This window comes from Lactuca saligna, chromosome 2, assembly GCF_052625555.1.
Source record: "Lactuca saligna cultivar CGN05327 chromosome 2, ASM5262555v1, whole genome shotgun sequence".
In the NCBI taxonomy this organism is placed as follows: Eukaryota; Viridiplantae; Streptophyta; class Magnoliopsida; order Asterales; family Asteraceae; genus Lactuca; species Lactuca saligna.
Genome location: NC_136418.1, coordinates 164,917,976 through 164,934,731, shown reverse-complemented (window position 1 = coordinate 164,934,731; position 16,756 = coordinate 164,917,976). Strand labels below are relative to the sequence as shown.

At 33.7% G+C, this 16,756-nt stretch overlaps 1 protein-coding gene across 1 annotated transcript; it reads left to right on the top strand.

Annotated features, from left to right (window-relative positions):
- Positions 1-1,226: 1,226 nt before the first annotated feature.
- On the top strand, positions 1,227-8,356 carry LOC145030341 (pleiotropic drug resistance protein 2-like). The gene is made up of 18 exons (XM_078978722.1): positions 1,227-1,507; positions 1,574-1,694; positions 1,757-1,845; positions 1,929-2,304; positions 2,388-2,478; positions 3,329-4,229; positions 4,305-4,465; positions 4,920-5,023; positions 5,097-5,262; positions 5,349-5,512; positions 5,593-5,928; positions 6,195-6,485; positions 6,572-6,655; positions 6,730-6,863; positions 6,930-7,157; positions 7,232-7,403; positions 7,482-7,736; positions 7,831-8,356. Exons 1-18 carry the CDS (start codon positions 1,227-1,229, stop codon positions 8,098-8,100), a joined length of 4,224 nt encoding a protein of 1,407 aa, XP_078834848.1. The 3' UTR covers positions 8,101-8,356.
- The last annotated feature ends 8,400 nt before the right edge of the window (positions 8,357-16,756 follow it).

Below are 16,756 nucleotides of genomic sequence, written 5' to 3'. Positions count from 1 at the left end.
TTCGATCTTATACATGCGTGCACTCCGCACAACCCAGTACGTATATTAGAGAATAAATCATGAAACCCCTTACCTCACATATTGGTTCCAGTTACTTAAAATGACATGGTGGCACTAAAATCAATCACCCACAAAGGGTGTAGCTGTATCTCTGTAAGGGATAGTGTGACTTAGAATGTTGAAGCTTAATTTATGGGTGTGTAGGAACTGAAATTTCTAAACAACAAAGACAAATTCAGCTCTCTGAACAGTTATGAAACTCCAGTCTGAACTAATTTTCTTGATCTTTTTTAGTTTGGACTTCTCAGAAGTTGTAGACAACAAATCAAAATCATTCAGTGATTTTCTGAACTAATAATATCCCTCTAACAGTTTGGAAACAATTGCTTCATAGATCTTTTAAAGCATTAAATAAGTGACTGATCACCAACGTATGTCTATTTCACCCATTATATTCTTGTTTGTAAAGAGAAACTTCTACGCCTTCTTGATTCCTAATCCCCTTTTTTTATTTCATCAAGACTTTATGAAGGGTTTCTGGTTCTGCACATTTTAAGAACGAATTGTTCCTGGATTTTTTCAAGAAAATACCTAGTGGTCTCTGAGCATCCCTAATTTGTTTCTATTTTACCATGAAATTCCCTAAATTCATCTTCAAAGGGCTCGTGAAGTCGTCAAGTAATTGCATACAGAGAGAAGAACCTGGCCAATAGTCATCAAGTAACACTCCATTTGGTACCAAAAGTACTTTTTTTTTTAGTTTCTCCATTAAAATAATATTATTATTTTAGTTGTTACAATAAATGATCATACAATAATAAATCTCATTAATTCAGAAACGACGAACACTACCTTATTTCATATTATATATATTCTAAGTAGCATGCAGATAGAGATTGATATCCACGACAAATAAAGGAATCTGTATTCTTGTCTAAAAGCCACCCTCTTAAGTGATGACAAACGCATAATAGGCAGATTGCAGAAAAACTGAAAAGGTCGGAAGCTGTTCCACATACCAAGATGGAGACATGATATGTTATATATTGGTTCCAATAATAGCGAATCACATCTTACTTCCACGCTCACCACCAAAAAACTTGTCATCTTATGATTATGGCCATGGGTATTTCCAAAAGCATAAAAATCACTTATTTTCATAATAAAATTCAATTTAAGCAGCTTCAAATCTAGATTTCAGTTGGGATTTTCTGCAGTTTGAATAGATGGCCGCAGCACCTGGAGATGATGTTGCTTTTTCCACAACTGAGCGGCAGGATGATGAAGAAGAGCTGAAATGGGCTGCATTGGAGAGACTCCCTACATACGATAGATTAAAAAAAGGAATCTTGAAGCAAGTTCTTGATAACGGACAAATTGTTCACCAAGAAATCGATATCACAACTCTTGGACCTCAAGATAAGAAACTGCTTATAGAGAGCATACTCAAAGTAGTAGAAGAAGATAACGAAAAGTTTCTAAATAGAATTCGATCAAGAACCGATAGGTGAATGAAATCTACTAATTTTCAAGTTATTTATTCATAAATCATAATATCATACGTGTTAAACAGGGTCGGGATCGATATTCCAAAGATCCAAGTATGCTACAAGAACTTGTCGATCGAAGGAGACGTTCATGTTGGGTCCAGAGCTCTTCCTACTTTACTAAACGCCTCACTCAACACCATGGAGGTTTGTTTGTTGATTTTTCGTACTAAAAATTCATCAAATTCTAACATTTTTAACCAAAATAGGGACTTCTTCGATTCTTTAAGCTTGTTCCATCGAAGAAAAGAGTTGTTAAAATCTTGCATGATGTGTGTGGGATTGTGAGGCCATCACGGTATGTTTCGCGCCATTTTCAAACATCTCGGGAAATTAAAGTACACATTTTTTATTTTAGTTGACCGAGTTTGACCTTTTCAGCATGACGTTACTTCTTGGACCTCCTGCTTCTGGGAAGACCACATTGCTAAGGGCACTTGCCGGAGTACTGAATTCAGATCTAAGAGTCACCGGAGATGTTACTTACTGTGGCCACCGGATGTCGGAGTTTATTCCTCAGAGGACTTGTGCATATATTAGTCAACATGATGTTCATTATGGTGAGATGACAGTTAGGGAGACGTTTGATTTTGCTGGGAGGTGTCTAGGTGTAGGAACCAGATACGACCTCCTGGAAGAACTTTCACGACGTGAGAAAGAAGAAGGGATTAAACCAGACCCGGATATCGATGCTTTCATGAAAGCGACTGCAGTGTCTGGTCAAGAATCTAGCTTGGCTACAGACTATGTTTTAAAGGTTTATCTCAATTTCTCTGTTTTTTTGTTCAAATTTTATAGTTATTTTAATTGAGCTGATTTAAACTAAATGTAAACGTACAGATTCTTGGATTAGATATCTGTGCAGATACCATGGTCGGTGATGTGATGAGAAGAGGAATATCTGGTGGAGAGAAAAAACGTGTCACTACTGGTAACTATTTCAAGTCCACAATTATTATACTTGCGTTTGGCATGTAGCAGATTGAGACTAAAACTGATGTTAATTAAATAAAAATCACAACATAAAGAGTATAATTGAAAAACTCTAAAACCAAAGAAAAACCAAGATTTTGTTGAGAGAAATTCACTACATGACAACTTTTTTTTACATTCATACAGACTAATATCTACAGTAATTCCCAAGATACCATACTTTTCAGCTTAACTCGTTTCTTTTTAGACTCTAAAATAGAAAACAAAAGAAAAGGAATCAAATACCTTAAATATTTTTTTAATATCAGTAAAATCTCAGTGAGTGGTGTACATTGAACTGCATCCACAATGCACAATTTAGTGGAATTATTGAATGAAATGACTTGTTGACATTTAATAGATTAAACTAAACTATAATTGATGCCACATTGACGTCCTACGCTGTTAGATCACCATTGAATTGGTCAATGAAAAAAAACATTATAAAAATTATAAAATGATTAACAAATTTATGATCTTTTTAAATTAAATAAATAAATAAAATAGGTTCGGCCAATTGGGAATAGCCCAATAGGTAAAGGCATAGCCTCTTAGTTTGCGAGGATGGGGAAACTAGTGATCGATCCTTGGTGCTAACAAGAATTAGAGGATTGACACTAACACATAACCGGTCAATCTGTAGTTCAAAAAAAAAAATGTTCCATTGTACTTTTTTATAAAGAGCAGGACTAGACATAAGCTTTTAGGTTATTCTCGTTGATGAGGAGGAGTAGAGCGTTCATGTTTTTCGCATGTTTCAATTGAGATGATAACATAAGACCATTGTATAATATTTTTCCAAATTTCAGGAGAAATGTTGGTTGGGCCTGCAAAAATGTTCTTCATGGATGGAATCTCGACCGGTTTAGACAGTTCGACCACTTTTCAAATCGTCAAATACATGACACAATTGGTTCACATAATGGATGTAACCATGATCATTTCCCTTCTTCAACCCGCCCCCGAAACATTTGAACTATTTGACGACATTATACTCCTCTCCGAAGGTCAAATAGTCTACCAAGGCCCACGTGAAGATATTCTTGCTTTCTTTGAGAGTGTAGGGTTCAAATGCCCAGAAAGGAAAGGAGTTGCAGACTTTTTGCAAGAAGTTACTTCAAGAAAAGACCAACAACAGTATTGGTTCAAAACAAATGAACCATACCGTTACGTCTCTGTATCTGAATTCAGTCAGCTTTTTAGCCAGTTTGAAACTGGCGAGTGTCTTTATGACGATCTTTCCCTTCCTTACGACAAAACCCAAATGCAACCTGCTGCTTTGGTGACCAAAAAGTATGGTATTTCAAACATGGATCTCCTTAAAGCAAACTTAGCAAGAGAATGGTTATTGATGAAACGGAATGCTTTCTTGTACATATTCAAGACGTTTCAGATTACTATCATGTCGATTATTACTTTCACTGTGTTCTTTAGAACCGAAATGAAGAGTGGTCGACTTGAAGATGGTGGCAAGTTTTTTGGTGCTTTGTTCTTCAGTCTTTTGAATGTGATGTTTAATGGGGCTGTTGAGCTGGCATTGACGGTTAAGAGGCTGCCTGTGTTCTTTAAACAGAGGGATTCGCTGTTTTACCCTTCATGGGCTTTTGCCATACCCATATGGATCATGAGGATTCCCATATCGTTCACAGAGTCACTAATTTGGGTTGTTCTAACATATTACACTATCGGTTTTGCTCCTTCGGCTAGTAGGCAAGTATCAACACTTTTGTGAAACTAAATTAGGTAGAAACTTGAACAAATCTAACATGTTTGAATATGTATCAGGTTTTTCAAGCAGCTTTTGGCTTATATTGTCCTACATCAAATGGCTTCGGCTCTTTACCGTTTAATGGCTGCCATTGGAAGAACGCAGGTCATAGCAAATGCTCTTGGTACCTTTATGTTGCTAGTGGTTTTTGTACTTGGTGGATTCATCGTTGCAAAAGGTATGTTTACGGACAAAATTGTTATGGAGTGAAATTCTATAATTGAGGTCATAGGTTCAAAACCCGAGCACACTCTATTTACCATTAGGGCATCCACAATGCATTGTATTTTATAGAGTTTAATGGATTGTCACATCATCATTCTACTTTTCACACAACTTTATAATCTTTTTTCTATAATGCATTAGATCCTATATAATTCAATAGAACATGTTAAAAAGATCATGTATTACAAAACCTAGTTTATGATATCTATTTAAAGATTAAAAGTTTTTCTTTAAATAGTTCAATGGCCACTCTATTGAATTTAATCCATTGAATATCAAACTAGGCATTCCACCTCTTTCAACTCTTCCATTAAACCATGCATGGTCCATTTTGTTCTGATATTTACCTGTGGCCCTCACACATATGGTTTACCCCTTTTTTTATACATAGTATTTGTTTCTTGCAGACGACATTGAACCTTGGATGATATGGGGTTATTATGTTTCCCCCATGATGTATGGACAAAATGCCATTGCGATCAATGAGTTTTTAGATGATAGATGGAGCACCGTAAGCTTTGTTACTCAAAATTTCCGTATTTTTTGCTTGTCTATGAACTAAATAGCTTTCCATCGCCTTACAGCCAAATCCTGATCCAAGAATCAATGAAACGACTGTAGGGAAGGTTCTTCTGAAGTCGAAGGGGATGTTCACAACCGATTATATGTATTGGGTTTGTGTCATTGCACTCTTTGGTTTTTCTCTTCTCTTCAACCTCCTCTTTGTGTTAGCTCTTTCGTACTTGAATCGTAAGACTTTCTTTCTGTTATTTGTGTAATCTTTTTTATCTGCATACGTTCTTGTATCTTATATACCTTTTTGATCCAAAATTCAGCTCTCAGAGATTCAAAAACCGTTGTTCCGACAGAAGATGAGCAGAATAAGAAGCACCAAGAAACAGACACAGAAATGGCAGCAAGAAAGAAAGGAATGGTGCTCCCGTTTCAGCCACTGTCCCTTGCATTCGATCATGTCAACTACTATGTAGACATGCCTGCTGTAAGACCAAGTTATAATAAGATTCAATAACTTGGATTTTTCAGTGAAAGGATGACATAGAAATTTGAGAATTTTATCAGGAAATGAAAAAAACACAAGGAATAGAAGAGAATCGCCTACAACTACTACAAGATGTCAGTGGGACATTCCGGCCAGGCATCCTGACAGCATTAGTTGGCATAAGTGGGGCCGGAAAAACGACCTTGATGGATGTTTTAGCTGGAAGAAAGACCAGTGGGTATGTTGGAGGAAATATCAGCATCTCTGGTTACCCTAAAAACCAAGAAACATTTACTCGTGTTAGTGGATACTGTGAACAAAACGATATCCATTCTCCCCATGTCACCGTTTATGAATCCCTCGTCTACTCTGCTTGGTTACGTCTTTCTCCAGACATAACCACAGAAACACGTCAGGTAATTTTTTTTCTAGTTTTCACTCCTTTGACAATTTTGCCCCCGGTACGGGTTTATCTTTGCAAATACACACGAAACTTCAAGTCTCATCAGCAGCAGTGTGGGAGTTTCAATTCCAATGTGGAATGGTCTTCTTGTGCGCACTGCTACCTAACAGTGTGGGCCAACTCACGGGTTGTTGGAACTGGAAGTATATATAACCATTTTGAAGAAACTTTGATTACTGCTCCAGATACCAACAACTACATTTATTTCTTATGGTTTAGATGTTTGTGGAAGAAGTCATGGATTTGGTGGAACTGAACCCGTTAAGGAATGCAATAGTTGGGCTTCCAGGAGTAGATGGTCTTTCTACTGAACAAAGAAAGAGGCTGACAATAGCAGTAGAATTGGTTGCAAATCCATCAATCATTTTCATGGATGAGCCCACATCAGGCCTTGATGCAAGAGCTGCTGCCATTGTCATGCGTACTGTTAGAAACACGGTTGACACCGGTCGAACAGTTGTATGCACAATCCACCAACCGAGTATCGACATTTTCGAGGCTTTTGACGAGGTAAGTCATCTAAAATTGAAGTGCTCGGTTTCCATTTCTTGTATTCAATTAATGATCTTTAAAACTTAATTCCCATGTTCTTGCAGCTGTTGTTGATGAAAAGAGGTGGACAGGTCACTTACACTGGACCTCTCGGGCACCAATCTAACCACCTAATAGAATATTTTGAAGTGAGTACATCCTTAATTTTCATGCTCCCATTCATACAATGCAAAGAATCTAATAACTCAATCAAACTTTTCAGTCTATTCCAGGAGTTAACAAAATCAAACAAGGTCAAAATCCCGCCACATGGATGCTTGAAGTTACTTCTTCAGCAGTCGAAACTCAACTTGGTGTTGATTTTGCAGAGATTTATGCCAATTCTGATCTTTACAAGTATGAATCTTCAAACCTGTCTTTTCGACTCTACTAATCTTCTTGCTAATGGGTTCTTTCTAACAGGCAGAGCCAGGAGCTCATTGAGGTAGTAAGTACACCAATACCAGGGTCCAAGGACCTTTACTTCCCTACAAAGTACTCTCAATCCTTTTGGACACAATGCATGGCTTGTTTTTGGAAACAACACTGGTCTTACTGGAGGCATCCACAGTATAATGTTGTTCGGTTCTTCATGACAACGATAATTGGCATTCTGTTTGGAGTGATTTTCTGGGACAAAGGCCAAAAGACGTAAGAAATCAAACACATGATATCGTTTTCAGATTTCATATGTAATTCTAAATGAATTTGTGTCGCTTTGACAGTGAAAAACAACAAGATGTAATGAATCTGATGGGAGCTATGTATGCTGCTGTATTGTTTCTTGGTGGAACCAACACTTCAACTGTGCAGTCTGTGGTGTCTATAGAAAGGACAGTTTTCTATCGTGAGAAGGCAGCAGGGATGTATTCACCAATCCCTTATGCATTTGCTCAGGTATGAGAAAGCTGTTAGCTTTTCTGTTTCTAATGGCATTTCTAGAAAACTCAAAGGAGATGATTATTTTATCTGCAGGTGGCCATTGAGGTGGTTTATGTAGGAATCCAAACCATCATATACAGTCTTCTGATTTACTCCATGATTGGATTCCAGTGGTCCGCAGACAAGTTCTTATGGTTCTACTTCTACATGTTCATGTCCTTTGTCTATTTCACATTATACGGAATGATGCTTGTAGCCCTCACACCCAATTATCAGATTGCAGCCATTTCTATGACCTTCTTCCTCAATTTCTGGAACTTGTTCTCTGGTTTCCTGATCCCTAGAACGGTATGACAACCTAAATCACTAATCTAAAAGTCACTGATTAGAAGGAATTACGTTAATAAAAGCTAACACATTAAAACTAACCTGAACATTGCAGCAAATACCGATCTGGTGGAGGTGGTATTACTGGGGATCACCGGTAGCGTGGACTTTATACGGCCTGATCACATCTCAGCTTGGTCAAAACGAAAGCCTTGTAGAGGTTCTAGACCAGAATTCCATCACAGTGAAGGAATTCATTAAAGAATTTCTAGGGTTTGAGTACGATTTTCTCGGATACGTTGCTTTCGTTCATGTTTGTTGGGCCGTCCTCTTTTGCGTCGTCTTTGCCTACGGCATCAAGTTTCTGAATTTCCAACGAAGATAGCGAAATCATCGAATACTCAGTCTAAATGCGTTTAGATGATTATAGAACATATACGGTTGCCTTTTCTTTTCCGGAAACCATTGATTGATTTACGAACAGTCCGAACACAAACAAACAAACGAGAACCTAATAATCTAAAACACCTCCAGTTGAAGTATATGTGCGATCATCAATTTTCCTGCTATCACTATCAGGAATTCAGGTTTCAGGTATGCATCAATGGCAATCAAGACAATGGAGAAGCAAGATTTTATGGGCTGCTTGACTTATCATTTGTGTTTTATTTTTATTTTTATTTTTATTTAATAAAATAATCTTTATTGTTCTGTTTTTATGCAATTTATATTTATATTTTTGTGTAATGAAATATTATTGTTGTATTGTTTTGTTAATACGTAAGGTTTCCATAAAAAACACACACTCTCTTTCTCTCTCTCTCTCTCTCTCTCTATATATATATATATATATATATATATATATATATATATATATATATATATATATATATATATATTTTTGGAAAAAGACCTTTCAAACATCAACTGGTTTGTCTCCATTGTTTCTGGTACAGAATTTCCTATAAAAATGGAAAATGTCCTACCTTTGAGTGCGGTTTGAAATACTGATTTACATAATTGGAAGTAACCAATTAGGTTTACGACGAAACCTAGAAATCAATCACTGATCCAATTTAAATACCTCTACACGATAGACATCAACAGAAAATTGAAGAGTAACGGCGATAAGTGATTGAGTTCAATAGTTCCTTATATAAAATCATTGACTCTAGAGATATATAAATATAGAGAAGACAAAATTATTTCAAGCACCGACAGAACCGGAAGCGCCCCTTCTTTCAAAGAGAAGAGGACGGATTATTCACATTTCATTTGATGGTCAGAGGCGAATTGAATGCTAAGTAGTGGTAATTCTAAAGATTCCTGGGGGAAATAGAGATGTCTCCTACGTTACCCATAATATGTGGAAGTATCAACATAATTTCATAGAGTCATCTGGTCTGAATGCTACATGAAGAACATAAGCTAGATGATGGAACGGGAAGACCTAGGATGTAGAAGATCATAACATGAGTGATTCGACAGACCTAAATTTTGTACTAGGTATAATACCCGTGTATTACACGGGTTGACTAAAAAAGAGATTAAATATTAAAGTGTAAAAAATAAATATTTTTTAAAATAAAAGTTTGAAATAAGAAATAAAAAAATATTAATTGCAATTTAGTATCATATCTATGACATTTAATACTTTACATATATAAATATATAAATATTATGTGGCTTTTTAATATTAAATTTTGAATTGTCGTGAGAATTGATATTTGAATATTATTTATTTCAAAAATATTATAAAATGACAAATGCCAAAACTTATGAGATATTGACATGTGACAAAATAGATCTTTATTTATTATAGTTGATTTTTTCGATTTGGACCTAAAACTTTTTTTTTGTTCAAAATAAACTTAACTTTAAAATATTCTTTGTTATTTCATTAAATGTATATAAATATAATATGTGCGTAAAATAGAAATTAGATGAGTGGCTTTCTAAAATATTTCTTAAAGATTAAAATAAATTAGGTAGTTGTAAAATAGTCATTCATCTAATTGTTCAATATTGGATAAGCACATGAGAAAACTATAAAACCAATTCCACACTAACATCCCTAAAATGGACATGATCTGATAATCATCCATGAGGATTAAGGGTTTAAAGAAAAGAAAAAACTAATTCTAACATGAACCAATTATAAAATAGTCATTCATCTAATTTTTCAATATTTAATAATCACATGAGAAAACTATCAAACCAAATTCATCTAATTGTTCAATATTTGATAATTACATGAGAAAACTATTAAACCAATTCCACACTAACATCCTTAAAATGGACATGATCTGATAATCATCCATGAGAATTAGGGGTTTAAAGAAAAGAAAAACTCAATTCTAACATGAACCAATTATAACATGGGTTTCCATATAGAAGAACATAACAAATGAATTAACGGTGGCTATATCTCAAATATAGCCTTCAAGATTAAAAGTCAAGCTTTCAAATTTGTAGGTAGTGTAAGAATAAGAGTAGCAACAATTATGGAGTTGTTAAAGAATTTTCCGCAATTGGATATGATGTGATCACAGAAAATGACATCGGTTAAGTTAATCATCCTCGTTAAGTCTGCTCACCGCACTATCTCTTATCATGGTGAACTCGGCCTTCTACAGTTCTGTAACATATGCTCCTGAATCTGAATCTCTCTTAATAATTATCTATATTTTTGTTATATTGTTTATTTAATTTGAATATCCCTAAATTATCTGTGCATATGTAGGATGTAATTTATTACTCCTCAATACCAAATTTTACTATACAAATTTATAAAGATATGGAGTAATTAAGCCAAGTGATGTTGATTTCACTACTAGCAATGAAGATGAACTAAGGAACCAATTGTGCCAAGTGCCAACCTACTTTCAAAGTTGATAATTTCTTTCCATAATCGAAGCATTAAGACTTCAGATATGGAGTTGTGTTTATGTTTAAATTCTTGGCATTACAAGGCAATTCCATATAACAAGTTTCTTTTATTTATTAGTTTTCATATTTTAGTTTAATAGTGATTCAAGTTATAGATCTTTTTTACATCAGGGAGGTTACTAATCTCTTGATTTTTATTTTTCTTGGCAGTTGAATATTGATAAAAGCCTCTTTCAGAGAATATTTGTAAATTAGATAATGCTTATATTTTATTAGTAGTTGATATCATATCACTTGTTGATAAGCCACAAAGTAACCTTAAATCTTTATTTACCCTATTGTGTTACAATTATTAGGTAAAAAGATGTGTTGAGATGTAAAGACAACTTTGTTTCTTCAAAGATAAGATAAATAAGGCTGGATTTTCATCTTCATCTCTTCTTACAATACAACTAGATGTTGATCTAATTTATTTTAATCTTTGAGAAATATTTTAAAAAGCCACTCATGTAATTTCTATTTTCAAGCACATATTATATTTATAAAATTAAAATATATACATTTAATGAAATACAAAATAATAGGTTAAAGTTGGGTTTATTTAGAAAAAAAAAACATTTAGGTCTAAACCGGAAGAAAAATATAAAATATAGGGTTTTTTGTGGGAAAAAAAACTCTCACTTTACCTGTTTTGTAAGTGGTAATGTCTGAAATAACAAGTTATGGATAAAAGTTGGGTCTTTCTCGAAAAATAAAATAGTCTTAACCAGTGTTGTAAAACTCATCAAGTTGTCCGATTACTTATCCGAGTACTCACTACTCGGCCCATTACCGAGACGAGTTACGGAATCTCGAGTACTCCCCGATCGGCCACTTACTAAATTGAGTAGTGTTGTAAAACCCAGTCAACTCGGTGCTTAATACGTATAATATACTTAACGGTTTATTATTTAACACATATACACACATGTGATTATTACTATATATATATATATATATATATATATATATATATATATATCTTAAATTTTCAGTAATTAATCACAAAGTGAGTGCCATTATGTGTTTTTCAGTTTTTGTGTATTTACAGGTATCTAATTTTGTTATATATTTCAATCAACTTAAGATTTTTAACTTATGATTTTGGCATATATAAGTTCCCTAAAAATATTTCTACATGAATTACTGAATTTGAGTATTCTCCGAGTACTCGTTACTCGGTAGTCGACCGAGCAGATATCGAGTAACAAGTTTTACAACCTTGGTCTTAAGTGTAAAAAAATGTCAAAAAATAGGGTCTTATATGGAAACAATTCTTTATGTAATTTATGTGTCAACTATTTTTCTATGTTATTAGGTCATTCGCATTGCAATGTCATTAAACTTTTAATTGTGGCATATCAGCTTTGTAATTACCATTCATGTTTATACAATAACAATTTTATTTCATAATTACTCCCTACTAACACCTCAACAAATTTATTATATATATAATATTAATCATGTAAATTTTAAAAAACATTATACATATATTACACAACTTTATTTTTCATTAATATTTTATTGCCAAAATTACAAAAATGGTTCCTGTGGTATGTAATTTTTTCTAAGGTTTAGTCAAAACCTCAAATTTTTTAGTTTCATGATTCTTTTGGCCTAGTTTGTATGTGGAAATGGTTATTCGGTGAACTGGAATGACTTTATTACCCTTGGGTATTTATTTTCTATTTTTCTTTCATTTTTTAAATATAAATACTTATTTATTTATTTAACTAATTAAAAATAATAAAACTCTCTCTCTCTCTCTCTCTCTCTCTCCTTCTCTTTCCCTCTATCTCTCTATCTCTCTCTCTCTCTCTCTATCAAACACATGTCGATTACCAGCCACACCCTCCATTGAAGCAACCACCAAACACGATCATCAGTTTATGTTCTTCGTCTTCTTCCCCTTTCCGTCAAAAATCATATCCAAATCTGATAAACACATGCAAACTTCCAGATCATATGAACCCAATTCAACCTCTTTGTTCACAATCTGACCTGTTCAATTTTTGATTTTGTTCTTGAAGAGAAGAAAGAGAGTTCATATCCACCCAAGAACACCCTGACATAAACATGTTCTTGAAATACACACCATATGTTTGTTTTCCAAATTCAACTTCACACACACATATGAAATTTTTAGATTCGATTTCTGTGACATCCCCAATTTCACGGATAGAAAAGATCGATTTTGTTTATGCTTTATAAAAATCAGAGTACCTCTTTTAATAAAAATGTTGCGGAATTTGTTTCCAGTAGAACATGATAAATACGTTATCAAAGCATTTCCGAAGAAAAGTATTTTTATTAATTTTAAAACATTTGGGATGTCATTGGCAATACATAAACATAAGCATAAACAGAACTTACATTCATTATCACTAGTAATTTATATCTCATTAATCTCTCAGTGTAATGTCGCTTCATATCAACACCTGTGATATAAATAAACTGAGTGGGTCAGGTTGGGAAACCTGGTGAGTACATAGGGTTTTCAATCCACAATAATATAGTTATTATGTTTAATCTTCAAAAAATTAATCAACCCAATTACCCATCCCCATTATCTTCTTTACTCTCAAGGATCTACCCTAAGAATCAACTATTCCTCGTTCAGTTATTCCTAAGGATCATCCTAAGGAGTTGGCACGAAGTTCATCGTTACCAAGGTTTATAGATTACAACTGGTGAACACGTAGTCCAAAACATCTGGTGAACACTTAGTTCAAAAATAACTAGTGAACACACTTAGTTTAAAAAATATCTAGTGAACACACTTAGTTCAAAAAATATCTAGTGAACACACTTAGTTCAAAACATCATATTCATTTGGATTATAAATATCATATTTATTTATTTGCCCCAAAAAATATTTTCAAACATTTTTAATCATTTTTGGTAATTAAAATTCATTATAATTATAAAAAAAATATAGATTTACAGTAATACCATCTTCTAAATTATTGGAATACCTTGAATCTAGCATCAAAGAAACACATGCAATGCATAATAGAAACACAAACGACACATCGTCTTCAACCGTTGGAATAGGGTGACGTTCACCATTGACATTTTACACCTTCTGCCTTTTATCAGCAGCGTACAGGTGAACCTTATTGAGTTTAATGATAAATGGATATTTCATGTGAAATATTTTCACAACCGCTCACGACATTTATTGGTCCTAAAACAACACATATTGGCATGCCATGTGTAAGCTCACGACATTTCTTGGTCCTAAAACAACATATATTGGCATGCCATGTGTAAACTCTTGGTGAGCCAATTTTTGAGCAAAGCAAATCTTTGTTCTGGTTAAGATTTTCTAAAGAACATTGCAAAAAATAATGAGAAATGTATATGGTAAGATTAACGAAATACTTTCCATACAAACTTGAGGTTGTGACAAGCATGTTATGGGGTCGGAGCAAGTTTGGTGAAGAAAATGATTATGGTGATTTATTCAATGGATTTCGAGAAGTTGAGTTCAAGATTATGTATATTCTTAGAGCATCAACATATCTGATTTTATCCCTATGCTATCATGGTTCGATCTTCAGGGGAAGTGAGCAAGAAATGAAAGGAAAAAGGTTTATCTTGATCGAATATTTTATAACATTTACAGAGAGTACATACAACTAATAGATTGGTGTTATGAAATCAGTAATTGTTAGAAAAGATTGTTTGGATTCTCGAAAATTCGTAAAATCACTATCAAATTGAAGTATTTCATGGTACGATCAAACATGCAGTTTGATAAAATTTTGAGATTTCGGAACAAAGAATGTGTGAAGATATGTTCTTGAGAATGTACTAGAAAAAGATGACTAAAAACGAGCATAAGATCTACGTTTGAAAACTGATGGAAAAAATATCATAAAAATTGTCATAAGACACTTTTACAACCATCAAGTAACCAACAAAACTGTCATAATATTAGGTTTTAGGACAAATGGTCAAAATTGGGTTAGTCTTCTCAATTTTGGATTTTGGATGCATTTTAACAAAGCAACATAACCCAAATAAAAAAAATTGACCCCGACCAGGGGCTCTACCCTTTGGACCCTGCCAGGGGATGTCGCCCCATGGACCTTGCTACTAGGCGCGTTCCCCCGGACCCCCATCGGTTCAGGGGTTTCGCCCGTAAATGATAGTGTACTTGAAGCTTCAAAAACTCAAACAAGTGTGCACTCCAAACCCCCCTAACTTTTTAAATGTTTATCAAGATTGTTTTTGGTCAACAAATCAATCCTATTAGACTTAAATAATATTAGTGAAAACAAATGACCAACAAACCTCCCCTATTTTAAGTGTAATACTGATTAACTTAAAGCAAAGCATAAGAACAACAAATTGATGCATAAATGAAATGTCGTGACGATTACATTTCATATTAGTATATTATGCATTCAAAAATTTTGAATATCAGGGTATCACTAAGGATTGGACCATTTCTATTTATAGTGAATACATGAATATAATACACACAACATTTTACATTCTCATAAGTTCTAACTTGGCACTATATTTTACTAGCATGTGTCCTATCCTTCACTAAGTATATCAAAGCTAAGTCTCAAACTTCTTGAAGGAGCTAAACTTCATGCTTATATAGGTAGTTCTTTTATTCTTGCATTTGCAAATCCAACTTTTCAAAAGAACTAATAAGAAATAAAATTTTAACCTCCTTTACTTGTAATACTAAACACATACCTTGTGGATGTTGTTAATAATGTGTTCCAGTATTCAAATATCAAGATTTCCACATTGAATTTAGCATCTAATATTACCAAAGATGGGAATTTGGTATCTCAATCTGAAAGATTTTAGGTGGATTTTAAAATCATCCTTACAACAACCTTGTGTACAAGATCTCTTGTTAACCCTTTGGTTAGATGATTAGCTAAATTCAACAAAGTTCTCATAAACTCCAAAAATATCACACTGGTCATGATGAACTTACAAATCATGTTATGTATAACACCTAAATGTCTAAACCCCACATTATACACTTGACCATAAGCCTCGACCAAAGTTGCAGCACTATCATATCTAATAGAATTTATATATATCGGTTTGGGCCATAATGAACTTCATATATCAAATTACTCAGCTACTCAGCTTCTTTATCAGCAATAGACAATGCTACAAATTCAGAATCCATGGTTGAGTTTGTAATATAAATTTGTTTCGTAGAAGCATAAGAAATAACACCTCCTCTAAGAAAGAATACCCAACCACTTGTAGAAGAGCGATCCTCTAAGTTGTTAATCCAACTGGAATCTGAATAACCTTCCAAGTTAGAAGAAAATCCATTGTATGTTAAACTATAATCCATGGTTCCATTCAAATAGTTGAATACTCTATTTAAAGCTTGCCATTGATGTGAACTAATATTTCTAGTATATCTACTAAGCTTTCCTACAACATGTGCAATATCAAGCATAATGTTAATCATGGCGTACATAAGATAACCAATAGTTCTTGAGTATTCAAGTTGAGAAATTGGAGCTCCTTTATTAGGTAGAAGCTTAAGATTAGGATCTATAGGAATGTTAATAGGAGAACAATTTTCAAAGTTAAACTTTTTTAATATCTTCTCAATGTAATGAGATTGAGAAATTTAAAACCTATTGTTTCCTTCTTTGATTCTTATATCAAGTATCAAATTAGCCTCCTACATGTCTTTCATGTCAAAACTAAATGATAAGAATTTCTTGGTTTTATCAGCTTCATATTGATCAATGCCAAAAATCAACATATCATCTACGTACAAACAAATTATAACTCCATTTACAGAAGTACCAAATTTGCTATATACACATTTGTCAGCTTGGTTTGATGCAAAATCATTAGACAAGACCACATCATCAAACTTTTGATGTCATATTTTTGGTACTTGTTTCAAACCATACAATGATTTTTTTCAACTTGCACACATTGTTTTCATTTTCAGGCATCACAAACCCTTCATGTTGTTTCATGTAAATCTAACATCCAATTCACCATTTAAGATGAAATTTTCACATCCATTTTGTGAATCAAAATATTATGTATACCTACGAGAGCTAACAATATTCTAATATTGAGAATTCTAGCAACAGGAGCAT

Bases quoted from the DNA above. Each gene is read 5' to 3' on its own strand.
- LOC145030341 (XM_078978722.1), top strand. From the start codon at position 1,227: ATGGCCGCAGCACCTGGAGATGATGTTGCTTTTTCCACAACTGAGCGG. The intron at 6,656-6,729 runs GTGAGTACATCC...CAAACTTTTCAG, and splicing joins ACCTAATAGAATATTTTGAA to TCTATTCCAGGAGTTAACAA. The intron at 7,404-7,481 runs GTATGAGAAAGC...TTTTATCTGCAG, and splicing joins TCCCTTATGCATTTGCTCAG to GTGGCCATTGAGGTGGTTTA.